A 17,320-nucleotide genomic window follows, 5' to 3' on the forward strand; every position below is an offset into this window, starting at 1 on the left:
AAGGAGGGACGAGATCATCTTAATGCCTTGCCAAAGCTCATAAATGTTTGAAAAACATAACTTAAAAATCTAGGTTTCAGTTTTTCCAGTCGACCCTGAACTACTAGGCAAAATTTTTAATTGCCAAAAAACCCAAAAAGCAAAAACCAAACCAAACCACCACCATCACCACCACCACAAAAAACAAACAAACAAAACCAACCCACTAAACTAGTAGTGGAAAAAGCTAAATAAAATAGAAAAAGAAAAGATTTTTATTATAGTAGGAACAAAATATTTCTCTTTTTGCTTCTCTTTACTAAACAAAATGACATCAGCATGCTGAACATCTTTGGAACCAATATGTGAAATTTTGCAATTGATCTGAAATGAAGTTTTCAATGTCAAGTCAGACATATGCCAATATTTTACTGAAAACAAAGAAACACACTTGCAATGTTTCTCTCTGGGCAGGGACTTCCACGGGGCACCATCACGCTCTTTCTCCACCTCCAGGCTCACACTGGTGGCAGCTGCTGCGTTCCCATGAGATAGGAGACTATGGGCTTACTCTTTCCTAGGTCCACTTTTGAAACTGAGTCCTACTCTGAAATGGTTAAAAATTCACGAGCACCTCTATCTTGCATTAACCAGCGTAACTATAAGGCAGGATTTTCATGGAGAGATGTCCAGATGAAAAGCCCACTTATTCTCTCTCGTGTATATAAATATAGGGAGGGGAAATAGTAAAATATAGGAGAAATGAGGTAAAGAGGGAATCTTGGAGGAAGAATGGCCCAAGCAGGTAGTGGAGGAGAGGGCAAAGGAGAGATCAGGAGAAGGCTTAATCAAAATGATGTCTGCCTAAGGACTCATGGTCCTAAGAGGGGACAGCAGAACATATGTGTTATGAATGAACAGGGGAGGGGACAGCAGAACATATGTGTTATGAATGAACAGGGGAGAATCCTGGAAGGTAAAGTTCTGAGTGGGCGCAGGCATGTGAGTGTGTAAAGGAGATATAGAGTGAGCTAACTATAATAGCATTACAGCTATGAAGAAGTCTTAGGAAACTCCACTAGTATGTAAACTAATTCAATTATTTTTTAAAAGGAGATTGCACAGAAGTACCCCGTGTTAGCAAATAATGTTGCTTGCCAAAGACTCCAGTTTTTAAATGAAAATTTCAATACCAGGAATGGGTTATCTCCATACAGGATACTCCTCAGAGAACACGCAGGGGTACCCAAAAACCATAAAGGCTCTAGCCACTGCTCTTGCTTGACCACCGTAATGAGATGGTGACGTCCTGCTGCTGGAGACACCACACTTTGGTGGCAGGACACAGAGACATCAGTCTTGAGCTGATCAGAAGACTCCCCACTGGTTGGTTTTCATCGAGGTGGAAGGTGTTACACAGGCTGCTGGATCATGAAAGATACTGATGGCTTTGTCCATCACTGGACTCTGCACGCTACGATACTGATCTTCCATCAATATGCACCCACAGCTGCAATAGTGGCAGGCAACGGGGTAACCAACTACTCTTTAGATTGGATATGAGGTCTGCTCCCCGGGAAATTCATGTTTGATATTGAAAACATGGCCCAAAACCCATGGCCAGGAAGTCACAGAAGAAAATCTATTGACATTCTTCTAAATGGTCGCCATGTTGCCAAACTGCATCTTGTATGTTTATCTCCACAGAACTGTGCTGTTTCCAACCTGGCTCGGAGGAGCTCTGACTGCAGTGGGACGTGGTTAATGCAGAGGGGCAGTAGTGATCAATGAGGCTGAGAGAGAGAGCTCTCAGCCATAGACAGGTCATCCATAGCACCCCTGCCTCTGTCCAGCACTCGGGGAGCATCATGTCGAATGGAGGCAGAAGACTGTAGGAGCCAGAGGAGCAGGAGTGCTGGAACTGTTGTCCCCAGCCATGACATGGCTGTTGTACACACGAGCTCACAGCAGCTGCCTTACCCACACAAGATCAAGTCAGTCATTTGCAGCACATAGGGGAGGGGGCTTTACAAGGCCCCACTCGTAGCTGAGGAGCTACTGGCAGCTGATGGTTGTTGGACAGGAGAGTCACTTTTTTTAGGAGTGTGGGTCCTGGTCAGTTCCTCATGTTCCCCCATGTCCACACACATATGAAAAGCGCTAAGACTCATCAGACTCAGAGGGTTAAAAGTAAATAAAAATTACAAAAGAGAACATGAGGTTGGGGGAGAGATGTGGTGGGGGGTTCTGAGAGGAGTTGGAGTGGGGAGTGAGAGGCATAAAGTTTTTAAGAAATAAAAGTTAAAAACAACACCTGCCTAACAGCCCTCAATCTGGAAATAGGGGAGTCCAGAGAGGGAGCTCCATCCATGAAATAACTCGACAACACAAGGACCTGAGTTCTATCCCCACAAACCACATAAAAAAGCCTGTACATGGTCATAATCCCAGAGCTAGGGGGGCGGGGACGGCGCATTCTTGGAGTTCACTGGCTAGAAAAGCTAGCTTATCTGGCAAGCTCTAGGTCCCACTGAGAGACTTTGTCTCAAAAAACAAAGCAGAGATATGCTGAGGAATGATACCTAAGACCGACCTCTGGCTTCCATACGGATACACACGCATGTGCACCTGAATGAACTCGTGCACTTGCACACACACACACACACACACACACACACGGTAAAATAATAAAAAATGAAACTCAAAGACTGTCCTGTGATGCTTTAATTGTAGCACAATATGTTCTAATTTTTTATTCCTTTTTATAGTGTCCATAAGTTCTGTCAGATTTGTAAGTTAGCATTGCTGCCTGGCTCCATTCAGCACATGGGGTAATGAGATTGAGTTACTGCTTCCATTCCCACATACACCAACTTTGTACTTTTCGGTCAATGTAAATCTATACACGGGCCAAAAAGCAATGCGGAGACTCGGATGAGCTAGGACTATGGAATTCCAATCATAATTATTATAGGTATCCCTATTATCTGTTGGGAATGGGTATCCAAGACTCCCAAAGATTCCTAAAGCTGGGGACAGTGGCTAATCATGTATATTCTGTTTCCCTGTACACAGTCACATGCCATGTAATGATGAAGACCCATTGGAGAAATACATCACTCGGCAATTTTGTTACACAAACATTAGAGAGGGGGTTCCCACAGACCTGGATGGCATGGGTCAATCACCTCATACGGCCTGTTAGGGTCCCTGAGATGCATGAGACAGATGGTGATGTGGCAAGGCTACCATTTCTTAATAACTTATATTCTATTATAAGTAGAAGGTATACATTTAAAACAGCTACAAGTAGTGTAAGTATACATGTCAGTGGTATAGCCCTTTGTCACCAAGCGTCATGTACCATGACTGCACGTGCTGTCCTTCCATGCAGTTGTAGCGGATGGTTTTTAAAGTGGCATCACCACAAACTTGCAAGCAATGCTGTGGTGTCACAGCACAGCTCTGACAGTACCGGGTGTGAGGAATTTCCATCTTAGGTGACCACTCTCGTGTATGCACGCTGACTGGACGATGGTGTGAAGATACACACATACTTATACGTGTGCAATAAAGTTTAATGTACGAATTTGGCACAGTACGAGGTTAATGGCAATGAATAATAATTATGACAATAGTTACGAGTTACTTACGAGTCGTAAGCAATTATCTGACTTTTTCACTTAGTGTTTCTGGACCGCACTTGACTCTTGAGTCACTGAAACTGTAGAAAGCGAAGCTGCAGCTTAGGGGGACATTGTATTAGATACGCACTGTGGGGAAGTTACTCAAGCCTTGGGAGTCTCAGCAAAATGCAGCAATCGCTTTCCGTGTTACCTGTAATAGCTGGTGTGGTCTAGAGGTAAAAAGGTCATTGCCCAGAGGAGGGTTGTAACAGAAACAGGTACAAGATGTTTGTAAAGAACTCAGAGACGTGGCAGGCACGCGGAGGTGCCTGCTGGACGCTCGCAGGCAGCCGCACCCCTTGCAGTATGAGGTCTGAGTTTCTCCATGGCCTCTCCCTGACCTGACCTACCAGAACGAGCTGGAGGAGCCTGCGACCCCGGGGCTCTATCCCATCATTTCTTTATATATTCTGTTTTAAGTTTTGGTCCAATCCTTTGCCAGAAGATTTAGAACACAGGATCAAAAGTATCGTTATCCTCCCTTGCAGTGAGTGTTTTCATCTCGAAGCAATGTAGTTTGTTTGCCTGCTTACCTTTTCAATTTTTTCATCCAGCATTCTGAAGAATTCTTGTTGGCTTTCGGAGATGTGCATGCTGGAAAACAGAGGAGAACAAGCACTTACTGCCACGCTTTCTTAATTCCACGCCCCCTGAGATACACAGTGGTGGACCTCGACACTCCGGGACACACAGCGCCTTACTGCAGACATTCCCACTAAAGTACCCTCAAGCTACTTTAGAATAGATGCCCTGGCACTGATCTCGCAAACATGTTTCCCACGTCTACGGGTGCTCACGATGTAAGGAATACAACGTCCACTCAATGCGCAGCGGCTATTTATATGGCTATTACCCTTTAAAAACACATTCTAAAAGAAGAAAGTCAGGACATGCAACATGTGGCATTTTCAGCCCCCCACGTGTGAAATACAGATCTCACAGTGGTTGCAGCTCCAGTACATCCAGCTATGAACACAAGCTAGAGACACAAGTGCAGAGGACACAGGAGCAGCCTGACGCTGCCCGTGACCGGTTTCTTTGTCACTGAAATTCCACTGGCACGTGAGCTAAGGTAAGCAGAGCCTCTGAGAAGCCCGGAGCCTGTGCGTTTGCTCGCTCTGTTCTGCTTAGTCAGATGTCTGGTGTTGGTGGGAATAACACAGGAGAAAGGGGTCACGGATGGGAAAGGCGTGGAAACGGGACTCAGTGCTAACCAGGTCCTTCCGCCTGTCAAGACATGCAGATATTCTGAGGAGGCGAAGGGCACTGGGTGAGCGACACACACTACCCTGGTTGCAGTGTCTGGGGAGGAAAGTGGAGGGCAGGCCTGGAATGGTTTCTTTCTTTAAGCTGAGTGTAGGAAGAAGCCCACGTGATGTGCCATTAGAATAACACCTTCCACCCTAGGGGCCACAGGAGTGTCCTGAAGCCCTGCAGGCTTTCCATGAACGAGACTCCCTCGAGCAGCTCTCCTCTAGGTGTAAGGCCAAGACTCAAAATCTGTGAGCACCTGACATCGGCTGTGCTAGGGAAGGCACCGCTAATCAGTTCACAGCTTACAAAGCACTTTCGCACCTAGCGTGTCATTTCGCCATCCTTTATGAAATCGCTCAGATAAAGGCAATGCTCTATTTGGGAACTGGGCCCTCTTTTGTATGCAGAATCTGGGACGCAGAGAACGCAGTCAACAGTCTCTCTGCAGAATCCTGAGCAGAAAAGCCAGTGTGTGTACTATCACAAGTTTCCTCAGCTGCTCACTGCTTTACCTGCCTAGACATTCTGTTATTTGAGCTACTCTGGAGGCAAACTGGCCAACTGCACACTCTAAGGGTCCTCTATAAGCTAGTTTCCTTGTGGCCATGCTGGTAGTCTTAAATCATCACACTTTCCTGTGACACCATGATCCCCAGGGCCACCAGTATGGATGCGCGGGTCGGCTGTCAGCCAATCACCTGCAGCCCCAGCGCTTGAGTTCCGGGCCTGATCCTGAGACTGTTCTCTACCTGTCTCTTGTGAGAGTGCTGGTCCTGTCAGCTTCGTTCCCAGATGCTACTTTACACCAGGCTTTGGAACAGCACAGCCAAGCTTTTCAGCTGTGTCTGCAGTGAAGGCAAGAGTTAATTGAAGGGAGATACAGGTCTCCCATGGGTGCAGAACATGAACCGTCTGGCATCCATGTTTGCCGCATGGGCATACTTTGGTTTTTGTTCTTGGTCAGGCTCTTAGAAGTTGTAGGTCCCAGGTAGCAAAGACATTAAAGCAGGTGCATATCTTCATACAGGTAACAGAAGAGATGCACGCCTGTGTAGACGAGTGTCCAAGAGACTCCATGAAAATGGCGCTTTTTTAGGTTTTGGTGTTTATGGTGCAAACTTTCTGGTTGTATTTCTTTCATTTATTTATTTTGTTTAAAAGAATTATTTACTCAGTGTATATGACTACACTGTAGCTATCTTCAGACATACAAGAAGAGAGCATCAGATCCCATTACAGATGGTTGTGAGCCACCATGTGGTTGCTGGAAATTGAACTCAGGACCTCTTAACCACTAAGCCATCTCTCCAGCCCCCCTGGTTGTATTTCTTAGAAATGTGTTACTTTGCATGTAGCAGCAAGGCAATAAATGTTTGTTAACTGACTGATAGAGTGCTATTTAAATCCATGTGACTCTTGACCGCTCACAGAGGCAGTGTGGTTGGTCACATGGGTAAGGTGCCTGGCCCTCCTCTTCATACATAAGCAGGCTTTCTGCTAACCATCGACAGCTGTTGCCAACTTTCATTTACATCTTTATTTAATGATTACCACATGAAATCATCAATTCCTATGTACGGAGGACTAAGGGGGAATATCTTAACTCTTCAAGTGTGTCCGCCATTTCCGTGGTCACAGGGAACTTATTATATGTTCTGTATCAGGAACTTGAGGCTGAAGGAGAAGGCTGTGTGTGGAGACACAAGCACAAAAACCTCAGTGGTTTTAGTTTGCTCTGCCCACTGATAGGGAAGTGCATCCTGCCTGCCTGCCTGCCTGCCTTTACATACCAGGCAGATTCATTCCTGAAATACAGCATGCTTCCTGCAGTGGTGGAGCTGAGTGAACAGAAAGGGGGCTTGTCGTTGTCAAACCTCATGCAGGATGTAGCTCTTTCCGACACGTGCTTCTGCCGCAGGGCTATGGCACCCTTAACCAGAGGAACACATGCTCCCCTCAAGGTCCTAGTTACCTGTCCATCACCCCACTTTTAGCAGGGTTAGAAAGAGGAAGGCTTATTCTGCGTTCCATGGGCTCATCCCAGAGGGAATTCTGCAGAGATTTCTTTAGAGAATAAAATCTCATAGAATTTTTACTCCGATCAGACAAGCTGCTCTGATACACGTGAACTCTCCCCTTACCTCGCGGAGATCCTACCAACGCACCAGCATGGTGCCAGCATTTACACACTGCCCTGTGAGGACCAGTCCCTGGGTACCAACTCTATTCTAATCATCTTCTTTTCCTGATGCATAACTGGATGACTAGGAGTTGGGTAGGGAGGCAAAAGCCACTGACTTTCTTACCCTTCCTCTCTACATAGGAAGGGACTGCTGTGCTGCATACAAGTTTATATATCATGAATATGTGGGGCTTATATTCACCAGATCCAAATTTTATAAAAAGCTCTATACTGGTATGTGTGCTAACTAACAAAGCTCAGTGAATCCCCCAGGCACTGCAGAGCTCTGTAAAATCACCTCACACCTTCAGAGGCTTTTCTTTCTGTTGCTTCTCAGCTAAGTGGGACTACGGAATCTTAAAGCAAAGCAATCCAATGAGGGAATGACAGAGAAAATGGGCTTCGGAGCTAAAGGCTTTCAGCTTTCATTTCTGGTGACATATACAGTTTCCGAATATGGGAAGCTTCAGCCACAAGAATATAAAGCTATAATACGGTTTAGATCTGGTAATGACATCCTAAAGGTAATGCCTTAAAGACGGGATTCGCTGTGGCCATGCTCAGAGGAAACGGTCTCTGGTCTCTGGGGGTGGGGCACTGGATCATCTCGCGCATCCCCGATGGAGTTAAGAGTTTAATGGGTTACTGAGAGTTTAATGGGGTACTGAGAGGCACGGAACTCCTTAGCTCGAGGGGCTTTGGCTGAGGCCAGTGGGGGAAGCTCCTGACGGATGCACCTCGTCTCTGTCTCTCTCCATGCTCATGTTATCTCTCTGTCTCTGTCTCTGTCTCCTGCCGCCGCTGCTGCTTTCCCAGCTGCCAACAGGGTAGCGGCTTCTTTGTACCACATGCTCCTGGCTGGGATGCTTTTGCTTTGTCGGAGGCCGAGGAACAGCAGAGCAGGCGATGAAGCAAACGAACCCCCCTTTCTCCAGGTGTCTCTTCTTGGGAATTTTGTCTTAGTGATAGAAATCGGACTTACAAAGGAGGTGTCCCTGTTGCTGTGGTGTTTTTTTTTCTTCTAACTCTAATCTTTCTGACACACTCCCAGTGGGTGGCTCATTCAAGCTTCTTTTATTTATTTATTTAATTACTTAGTTTGAAAACAAGCAAACCAACCAACCAACCAACCAACCAAAACCCCAATATAAGTACTCATGAAATTCAAACCCAAACTAATGACTAGACCCTTGATTACAAGCTATAGCTGACCCAGCTGCTCTTCCCTCTGCCAGAGAAACCCTCTCTTGCCTTTTACTGCGTCTCAGAATGCGCTAAAAAGCCAATCATTCACTTGGGTTGTATTTTTAAAATTTATAGTCACAACATGCTCTGTGTAATGTAGGGGTAATATTAAGTTGCCAGGGCCCGTGCACCACTGTGCATTGCTGCAGAGCCCTTGGCTAAACTGCAGACCCATCTTTCATTGGGCACACATCTTGTAGTCCATGTATGCAGTCCCATTAAAGGGCATTTGTTCCTTTATCCTTCATTCTTAAGGCATTCCAAGCACACAAGATTGCACTTGCAACTTAAACACACACACACACACACACACACACACACACACACACACACATGAATGCAGAGTAATTGTTAGGATGGCTTACAGCCTATGGTCCAGCTAATTCAACAATGGCTGCCTATGAACGGAAGGGCCAAGAAGCTAGGAGTTGTTCAGTCCAAGAGGGTAAATAGAATCCGGAAAAGTAGGTTCTGATGCCAGTGAAGAAATGTCATTAGAGGCTGAGAGAAAAAGCTTCCTTCTTCTACGTCCTTTATACAGGCATCCAGCAGAAGATGTGGCCCACATTAGAGGTAGATCTTGCTACATCAAACGATTTGATTTAAAAGCTTATCTTCCCACCTCAATCTGGATTAGAAGTGGACCCTCCCACTTCAAATGATTTAAGAAAAAGAAAAAGAAAAAGAAATCCCTCCTAGGTGTGCCCCACCACTTAGGTTTTAGTTAATTCCAGATGTTGTCAAGCTGACAACCAAGAACAGCCATCACACGAAGCAGGTTGTTTTAATCTCAGTTTTCTAAGGAAGGCCCAGCAATGACCCTTCTTCTGCTATGGTCTTGATATAACAGTCAGAACGTGGAGGAGGTGACTGTTGAATGTATTTGCATTCCTGGGAATTAACTCGGCCTTAAGTAGATACTACAGTAAAGATTAACAGCCTCTCAAGACAGATAATGGTAGTCTCATGTGACAAAGTGATTTTATCACCAACAAGGAGTGAGCCTTGGAACAATCTAGAAAATGATTCAAAATTATTTATTTTTTAGTGCATTATTTTATTAACTTCTTTTAAGACAGCTTCTTGCTTTTGTAGTTTGGTATGCCTGGAACTCAGTGAGCAGACCAGCCAGGAACAGGTGGCAATCCTCCTGCCTCCATTCCTAAGTGCTAGGATTACAGTCATGTACGACCATGGCCAGGACATTAGCAATTTTAGTAAAATGAGTGTGCTCCTATGTTGGTAAGCCATAATATCTTCAAGTACCCATGCCACTGAGGAAATGTACAATGTAACTTTTCAAGTTAAAGATCTCTTAAGATTATGTATTATTAGCAATGATCATGTAATTAACATCCAGATTAGGAGATAGATAGCCTTGGGCATAACTGTGTCGCTCCAGTCAGGAGTCACTATTTTAACTCAAGGCTTTTTTACTACTTGGCTTTTTGTTGTTGTTACTTTGCCATATACTTGTATGCAAAATATTGCTTATTTATGTCTTTGAGTTTGAAGGAACATCCTGTTACTCACCGTTCTGCGCGTGCCCCACCCTGACGTGTGTAACATGTAACCTCATTAATTTTCACAGACAGGTAACATCCCCATCAGAACATGCCACAGCTCTGTTACCCTCTGCATTGCTGGGACACTTGGTTGTTCTTCTAAAAGCTTATCTAAACTGCTGATACAGACATTCCAAAGCCTCTCCCAGCACAAATGTGGAATGTTTCTCAAGGCCCTAAACCTGCCACTGGCCGTGCTGGAGGATGAAGTCTGTCCAGCCTCAACTTTACTGGATAGGAAACCGGCTTCTCCCAACTGGCGCTGCTGTGTAACCCACAGTGGGGGTTGAGAGCATCAGTTATTTCATATTCTGGCTAACTTTTGTATTGTCAGACTTACACATTTTTTGAGGATCTAATGGAATGAAGTAACATGTTTTTCAAACAGATCCGGCCACCGGGGTTTCCTCTTCGGTCAAATTCACGTGTTAACCTATTCTCTGGATTTTGCAATTTTATTTGTAGAATTATTTTCTATATTCTGGAAAATCTACACTGTCATTTGTATGCCATCCTCTGCCTTGTGACCTCTACGGTGCATTCTGATGAAGATATGTTCATAAGTTTAATGCAGTCATTAATTAGTACATTTCCTAAGAGTTGTTTATATGCTAGATCTTAATTAACTGCCCCTCCCCCCACCGATATGAGAGCCACAAAGCTAACCCTCTTTTTTATTTATTTCACTAACTGACCTGAGACCGTGAGGATGCTCTGGGACTATTTTTTTTTTTAACTGTCTCAATTGCTAAAGCTTTATAATAAGCCTTGATCACCTGGGAGGCAAAATTGGTGTTTTAAAGACAATATGAGGAAAACAGAAAGGAGAACTTACTTTGCTCTGGGTTGATGGACTAATCCAGGGATTTCCTTGTTAGTTTTAAGCCTCGTGTTCGAGCTGCCACTTTTTTCCTGAAATGCAAGCACAAGTGTGGGAAACAAGATGAGAACCTGCGGTCTCACGAGAGCAAGCACTTTCTTCACAAACTCTGATCTAGTAGAGCCCCTTGACCGAAGCTGTATACCTCACAAAGGCAAAGGTGTTACACAATCCAGGCGGAATCCGCCGGCCAGACATCTGAACAGGAAGTACAGTAATGAAAAGAGGAGCTGTCTTTGTAAAACAGGCAACCACTCTGTTTAGAAAACAGCGTGCAGCTAGATTTAATTACTGATTTCTAATAGGGAGAGAATGCACAAAAGGTTTCAGAGTCAGGAAGAGGGCACTGGGATAATCACAGGCATTGTCTACCTGTCCAGGTGAACTGTGCAGTGTAAGACAGAGTGTGAGTAAGACACTGGTTGGGACAAGGACGTGGTTACAAATGACTAATAATAGCTTTACTTACAGTAAACTAGAACTAGATTATCCTGGATCAATAAAAGTCTTTGGCTTTTAGCTTGACAGGATTATGTCCTTCCAGCCGAGTGGCCACACGGGGAAGAAATAGTCAAGTACTAAAGTGCTGGTGTATCAGTGAGCATACTGTCTTAAAAAGGACATTTATCCTGTGCTTCAGAGACATACAGATGCCAAGCGCTTTACCGGAGCTTGAAATACATATCCTTTAAGGTAGAAAGAACACCCTAAACCTCATTAGCAGGAGGCTGTTCATCCCTAAAGAACTTGAAATGTGGCCTGAATTGAAGAGACCACTATTAAATTAGGAGCTGAACACCACATTGGACTAGCTCACTGGCTTCACTTGATGGAGAGTAACCTGGACAGCACGACCCCGTGAACCCCAAATGGATTCTTCTGTGTCCCCATTTTTCTGAAGAAAGACACCACTTCAGTGAAATTCCAGCAACCTTTGTACTGGTTGTCATTTACCATCAAACACAAACGGGTTGGCATAATATTAGCACTCTGAAAATATGTTAATTTCATGTTCTGGGAAAAGAAAACAATTACCATTTTCCTACAGGTCACCTTACCTTCTTTATAGTAAAATAATATATTTATGAACCCTTAAGAAGAATAAAATAAGGTTGGTATGATGGTTCAGCGAGTCAAAGTGTTCATTGCACAAGTCTGATGACTTTCCTTCCATCCCCAGAAACCCGGTGCAAGGGGATAACTAACACACACACACACACACACACACACACACACACACACACACACACACACACACTGTGTTGCCCGCACCCCCTAATGATAAACAGAATAAATGAAACAAGTATGGGCTATACCCTGTTTCCTCTGCTGGGGTACACAGGGAACCACACATAGTTACTGGGGTTGCACAAGGCAGGTAGAAGAATTAGCAGACTAACACAGCCACTCCAGCAGCCCAGGGCCCACGTCCACTGCTACCCCTGGGGTTGTGCTGCCCGCCCAGGGCCTCAGGCATCACGCGAGGGACTCAGTACAGGACAGCAGAGTAAAGGAACAGTCCAGAAAAAGACCTGTCTCTCAGTAAGTCTTAGAGAAGAGCTGAGCCTCTGGTGGGGTGGGAGGCACGGGATTCTTCCAAGTTGGATACTTTCTCCTTGAGGCTGGATGTTTCCTCAAACACTGAAACAGGTATGGGCAGGTATGATCTGCCACCCCTCTCGTCACTCAATCTTCTAAATTCCTAGAGCTCAAAAGATACATCATCATTTTCCACATCACAGAGGCAGGGAACTGGCAAGCTGCAGAGCTGTAACCTATTTATATTTCACAAAACTACCCGACATAATGATAGTACGTCTTCAACTCTCCCTTAATAACCTATTATATATACTTATATCTGTTATATATATATATATATATATATGTTAAATATTATATATAATTGTTATGTCATGAACAACTCCCAAATGACAGAGGCTCAATGGCAAAACTTTCTACCAGGCATTAATGTCTTTATTTTATAAATTACAACTTATCAAGACCAGTAATAACAAGAATATTTTTAGTAAGGCAGTACTCTAAGGAATTTACATATATTGACTTATTTATTGTTCATAAGTAGTTACAGACATTAACACACTTTCACAACAACACCTCTCCGAGTAACAAAGCCATTTTATTACTCTTTTTTTATTGAGACACTGTTGCCTCCTTTCTCACCTTTAGCATGATGAGATTACAGTGGACACTACTATTCCTAGTCACTTTATCCCCATTTTATAGATTAGCAAACTGAGGCATTGAGAGGTGAGGGACTTAACTGGGTTAAGTGGTGAGACAATAATTGAGACACAGGCAGCCTGACCCCAGAGTTCACACTGTTGGTCACTAGGCAGGCCACAAGTTCTCAAATGTTTAAAATCACCACTTCTATCTAGAGTCTTCAAATCATGGCACTTCATTCACATTATTGTGAAAAATTCGTTTGTTGAACTCTCTGCCCATATCATCAGAACCTCTTGAGTGTTGTCAAGGTCATAATGGCAGATACAAAGTTTTTCAACATTTTGGTTTTTGGTTAAGGTCTGAATTTTATCACCAGCAAAAACAAAAACAAGACCCCTGCCAATTATTTTCCTTGAAGTGGGAATCTCTCTTCAATCATTTTTGAGGACATGACATGCCAAATTCCCAGGTTTGAGCATCAGAAGTTTGCCTGCCAGGCATCTCTGCTTTCAAGGAGCTAGGACATTCCATTAGCATAAAGAGGTGCTAACTCAGCTAACAACTCCATCAACTGCGGAAGCGCTCTTCTTCACGAGGACACTGTCCTTGGGTAGGCAAAGGAATGCTTTATGCAGATCTCTTACTGCACTGCAAAGCTGTCAAAGAGATATGCCTCCAAGCACAGGATTTAATAAAATTAAATTTATATTGCTTCATTGAGCGCATTCTTAAGTGAAAATGGAAATTAGCTGTCTACTGTGAGTCATGATGGGGCGGCCAACACACACTACTGTTACTGCTTTCTGTTGCTGTGATGAAATACTGGAAGCTCGGTAATTTGTTACAAAAAGAAAAGGGGTTGGCTGGGCGGTGGTGGCGCTGAGGCCAGCCTGATCTACAGAGTGAGTTCCAGGACAGCCAGGGCTATACAGAAAAACCCTGTTCAAACAACAACAACAACAACAACAACAACAACAACAAAAAGGTGGTGATGGGGAGCTTAGTTAGCTCAGTTTGGAAGGTGAAAATCAGGTCAGGTCGTCTCATCTGTGTGTTCCTGGTGAGATGCCCGGCGCTGGGGAACCCAAGGGCTTTGCCTCGGTTCTTTCCTCTCTCATAGAAAAAGCATACTGAGTACCTGATCATGGTGCACACTTCACGTAAATAAAATTAACAGCCTCATGGGGTAAATTTGCATTTCATAAAACTTCTATAGTATAATTGTAGTTCACTGTATAGATTACTATAGTTGAGTTTTAATGCTTCCATTGTTCCAAAAATATCTCCTGAACTCTTTGTACATAATCCTCATTTTCATCTGTAGATACCCCCAAGCCATCGTTGTCTCTATAAGCCTGCATTGTGCATATTCATATAAATGACATTACACAATGGGCAGTTTCTCGTCTCAGCGTTTTCCACAGCATATCTTTAAGATCTACTCACATGTAGCGTACATCAGAACTTCATTTAATTTTAAAAATCACATCCCAGTGTATGAATGCACCATATTTCGCTCACCTAGCTATGACTCAATGGACAATAGATTGCTTTCAGTTTGTGGCTTTATAAAGAACAGTGCCATGAGCATTCTTGTATACATACAAATATGCTTTAATTTCTCTTGGGGAGATTCCTGGGAGTGGGATTGCTGGGCTGTACGGTAAGTTTTGTTTCCCTATTGAACATATCAACACACACACACACACACACACACACACTATTATTTACATTCCCATGCGCAATGCATGATGGGTCCAGGTTCTCCACATCCCCCCCTTCAGCATCTGCCGGTTTCTCAATCACGCCTATTCGAGTGGCTGTGAGGAGATGTCTCACTGGGAACTTTACTATTAAATGTTGACTTTTAAGACTGTTCATATCTTTTCCTATGTATCCTCAGGATACTCTGAGTCTTGCCACAGAGAACTGATATATTGTCTGGTTGCGTGCATTTATCAGAGAAAGCCAGCTTTATATTTGTTTAGAAACACAATTAACTTGTACGTCAGGGTTTGTTTGTCAGGGGATGTGAAGTGCTTTGTCCTTTTTTAGAGGGATGGGACAGGAAACAAAAATGGCTGAAGAGGTGGCTGGGAGGGATGAGACGCGTGTTCACTGCTGGAGGTGCTAACCCGGCAGTGAGCTGGGAGCCAGGAATGAAGACGTTCTTTCCCTTACAAGACAAAGAAGGGTTCCGTGTCATCTAGGCCTTTAAAAACTAGGTACCCTCCTACCTCAGCTGGGGACAACAGGGACAGGGCAGAAGCCACAGGTCTTCCTCTATCCACACTGCCCCGCCCACCCTCTGGGATGCTTGCTAGAACACAGACTTCAGGCCCATGCAGAACACCCTGACTAGAGGCTCAGCAGGCCAAGGAGTCTGCAGCTGAAAAAGGAGACCTTGGCGATTCTTTAAAAATCTGAGCCCTTCATTTCAGAGTAAAGATGCCTTCGTACTTTGGATTTCCCCCGTTTGCCCTTTGCAGTTCCTGGGGCTCTGCACAGATACATCAGCATTGTCACGGAGACGTGTAAGGGCAGCCTTCCGCCCCTTAACCACGCTCAGTGGCTCCATCAGCTGGAAGAAGCATCCATTTTCCAAACATGCTTGCACACTACTGTCAGGGAGTGACAAGCTCATTTACATAACCAAGTTTCCCTTTGCCTGGGATAATTTGTTCCTCTAGGAACAGGGCCTGCTGTCATGTCTGAGTAAACTTATCATTCCTTTCTCAGATGCTGAAGACAGACAAAGCAACTGTATTAAGGCAGCTGCCAAGAGTTCTCCACCCGCTGGCAACTCCCAGAGGGGTGGGGAGAAGGAGAAAATACCCAGGAGGGCCAATGACTGTCCGAGCGTTCTCTCTTATGCCACTCCTCCGTGGTGAAGGAGGCGGCATCTGCTCGGGATGCTCACAGACATTAGCCTGCTAAGGGCTTTCATGCAGAAGGATGGGACATTTTCTTCTCTGTCACCTTTTTGTTCCTTGTGTCTCACTGGGGCTGACAGTAGTAGCTGTGAGGGTCTCTTTTCTAGTTGGGCTTAAAGTGTGGAGAGGAACCCTCATGGTTTTGAAAGCAGGATCTTTCTTCCTTAGTAATCGTGATGGTCAGACTGAAGTCTGCAGCAAGTAATAGTTCCTGGACCTGCTATAGCTTCCTGTGGGGAGAAATGACACAAGACACTTGACAAGAAAGCTTAAAGGCTGTGTCCTGTAGGTGGTGTCTCTCCCATACTCCTGTCTGTCTGTCTACCTCCATATCTGAATCGCTTCATTTCAGAAAACCCATGGAAACAAGAAAAAAAAAAAAAACAACCACTTTGCCAAGTCCCAAAATCAGGAAAATTTGGGCCACATAAGCACATTTGAAAAACAGGAATATATTCAGATACAAAATAATCATTTCACCTCAGGAGGGTGTATTTCATAGAATGCAAAGTCTGTAAGCTACCTCCTGTGACATTAAATATTCGATTTCTCACACACTATTAAAATGGAAAAGGACACTATCCCTTTTTAAATAGCTTGTCTTCTGCGTGCTTGTGATGAGCTGAGACACATTCACGTCCCCAGAATTACCGCATGCTGGCACATCGGCATGTCCACTCTGTCAGCTGCAGCTAGTAAATGTGGCCCAACCAGCATCAGACCAGTCCACTGTCAGTACTTACAGCTTTCTAGACTTACTAGTATTTTGTTAAAGTCACTGACTGGTGATGAAGTGAAAATGTGAAGTCTCAGATTCTTTTGCAATTCTTTCCCCATAAGTGAAAAATCCTGCCACCAATCTCATCTCACAGCAAACAAATGGGGGGGGGAGGGGCAGAGCGATTTTTAAGGCATCCCAATGCTTTCCATGCAGTTGCTTTTTAAGGCAGACGGGGAAACATTTAAAACAATCTTGTAAGTTAAACAGCCACAGGAAACAGCTCGGAACAGATTTAATTGTATATCAACAAATTTAGAACAAAGTCATTAAGTCACTATGTTGGTAATTAAAAGAAACAAGCTACAGTGTTACCAAATCCTACTGACAATTAGAAGTTAAAGATATTTCTAAGACGCTGCTGCTTTTTGGGGTTTTTCAAGGCGAACGCATGTACAGAGCCGTCTACTTTGGAACTATGTTCCGTTTCTGCCCGTGATGTTTTTATCAGCTAGGGGGAGGCAGCTCAAGCTGGGTAACAACAGCCTCTAATATCAGGAGATCAACAGAAAGCAAGATTACTTCCTGTCCTGCCTCTCAGCCAGGGCAGGGCACTCCGGCTGAGGCTCTACAGGGATTTACACTCCTCATGCTGGAGGTCATCAATGGCGAATCCTCATTTCACTGGGCC

General features: G+C 44.3%; 1 protein-coding gene across 1 annotated transcript in view; it reads right to left on the reverse strand.

The window, feature by feature from the left end:
* C12H1orf21 (chromosome 12 C1orf21 homolog) overlaps positions 1–17,320 on the reverse strand; it is a 208,642-nt gene that overhangs the window by 19,083 nt on the left and 172,239 nt on the right. Inside the window, exons 4-5 of the mRNA XM_052200361.1 lie at positions 10,747–10,823; positions 4,199–4,259 (exon numbers count right to left, since the gene is read on the reverse strand). Coding sequence (XP_052056321.1) covers positions 4,199–4,259; positions 10,747–10,823 — 138 coding nt within the window. The remainder of the gene's footprint in view (positions 1–4,198; positions 4,260–10,746; positions 10,824–17,320) is intronic.

Source organism: Apodemus sylvaticus, chromosome 12 (assembly GCF_947179515.1).
Source record: "Apodemus sylvaticus chromosome 12, mApoSyl1.1, whole genome shotgun sequence".
NCBI lineage: Eukaryota > Metazoa > Chordata > Mammalia > Rodentia > Muridae > Apodemus > Apodemus sylvaticus.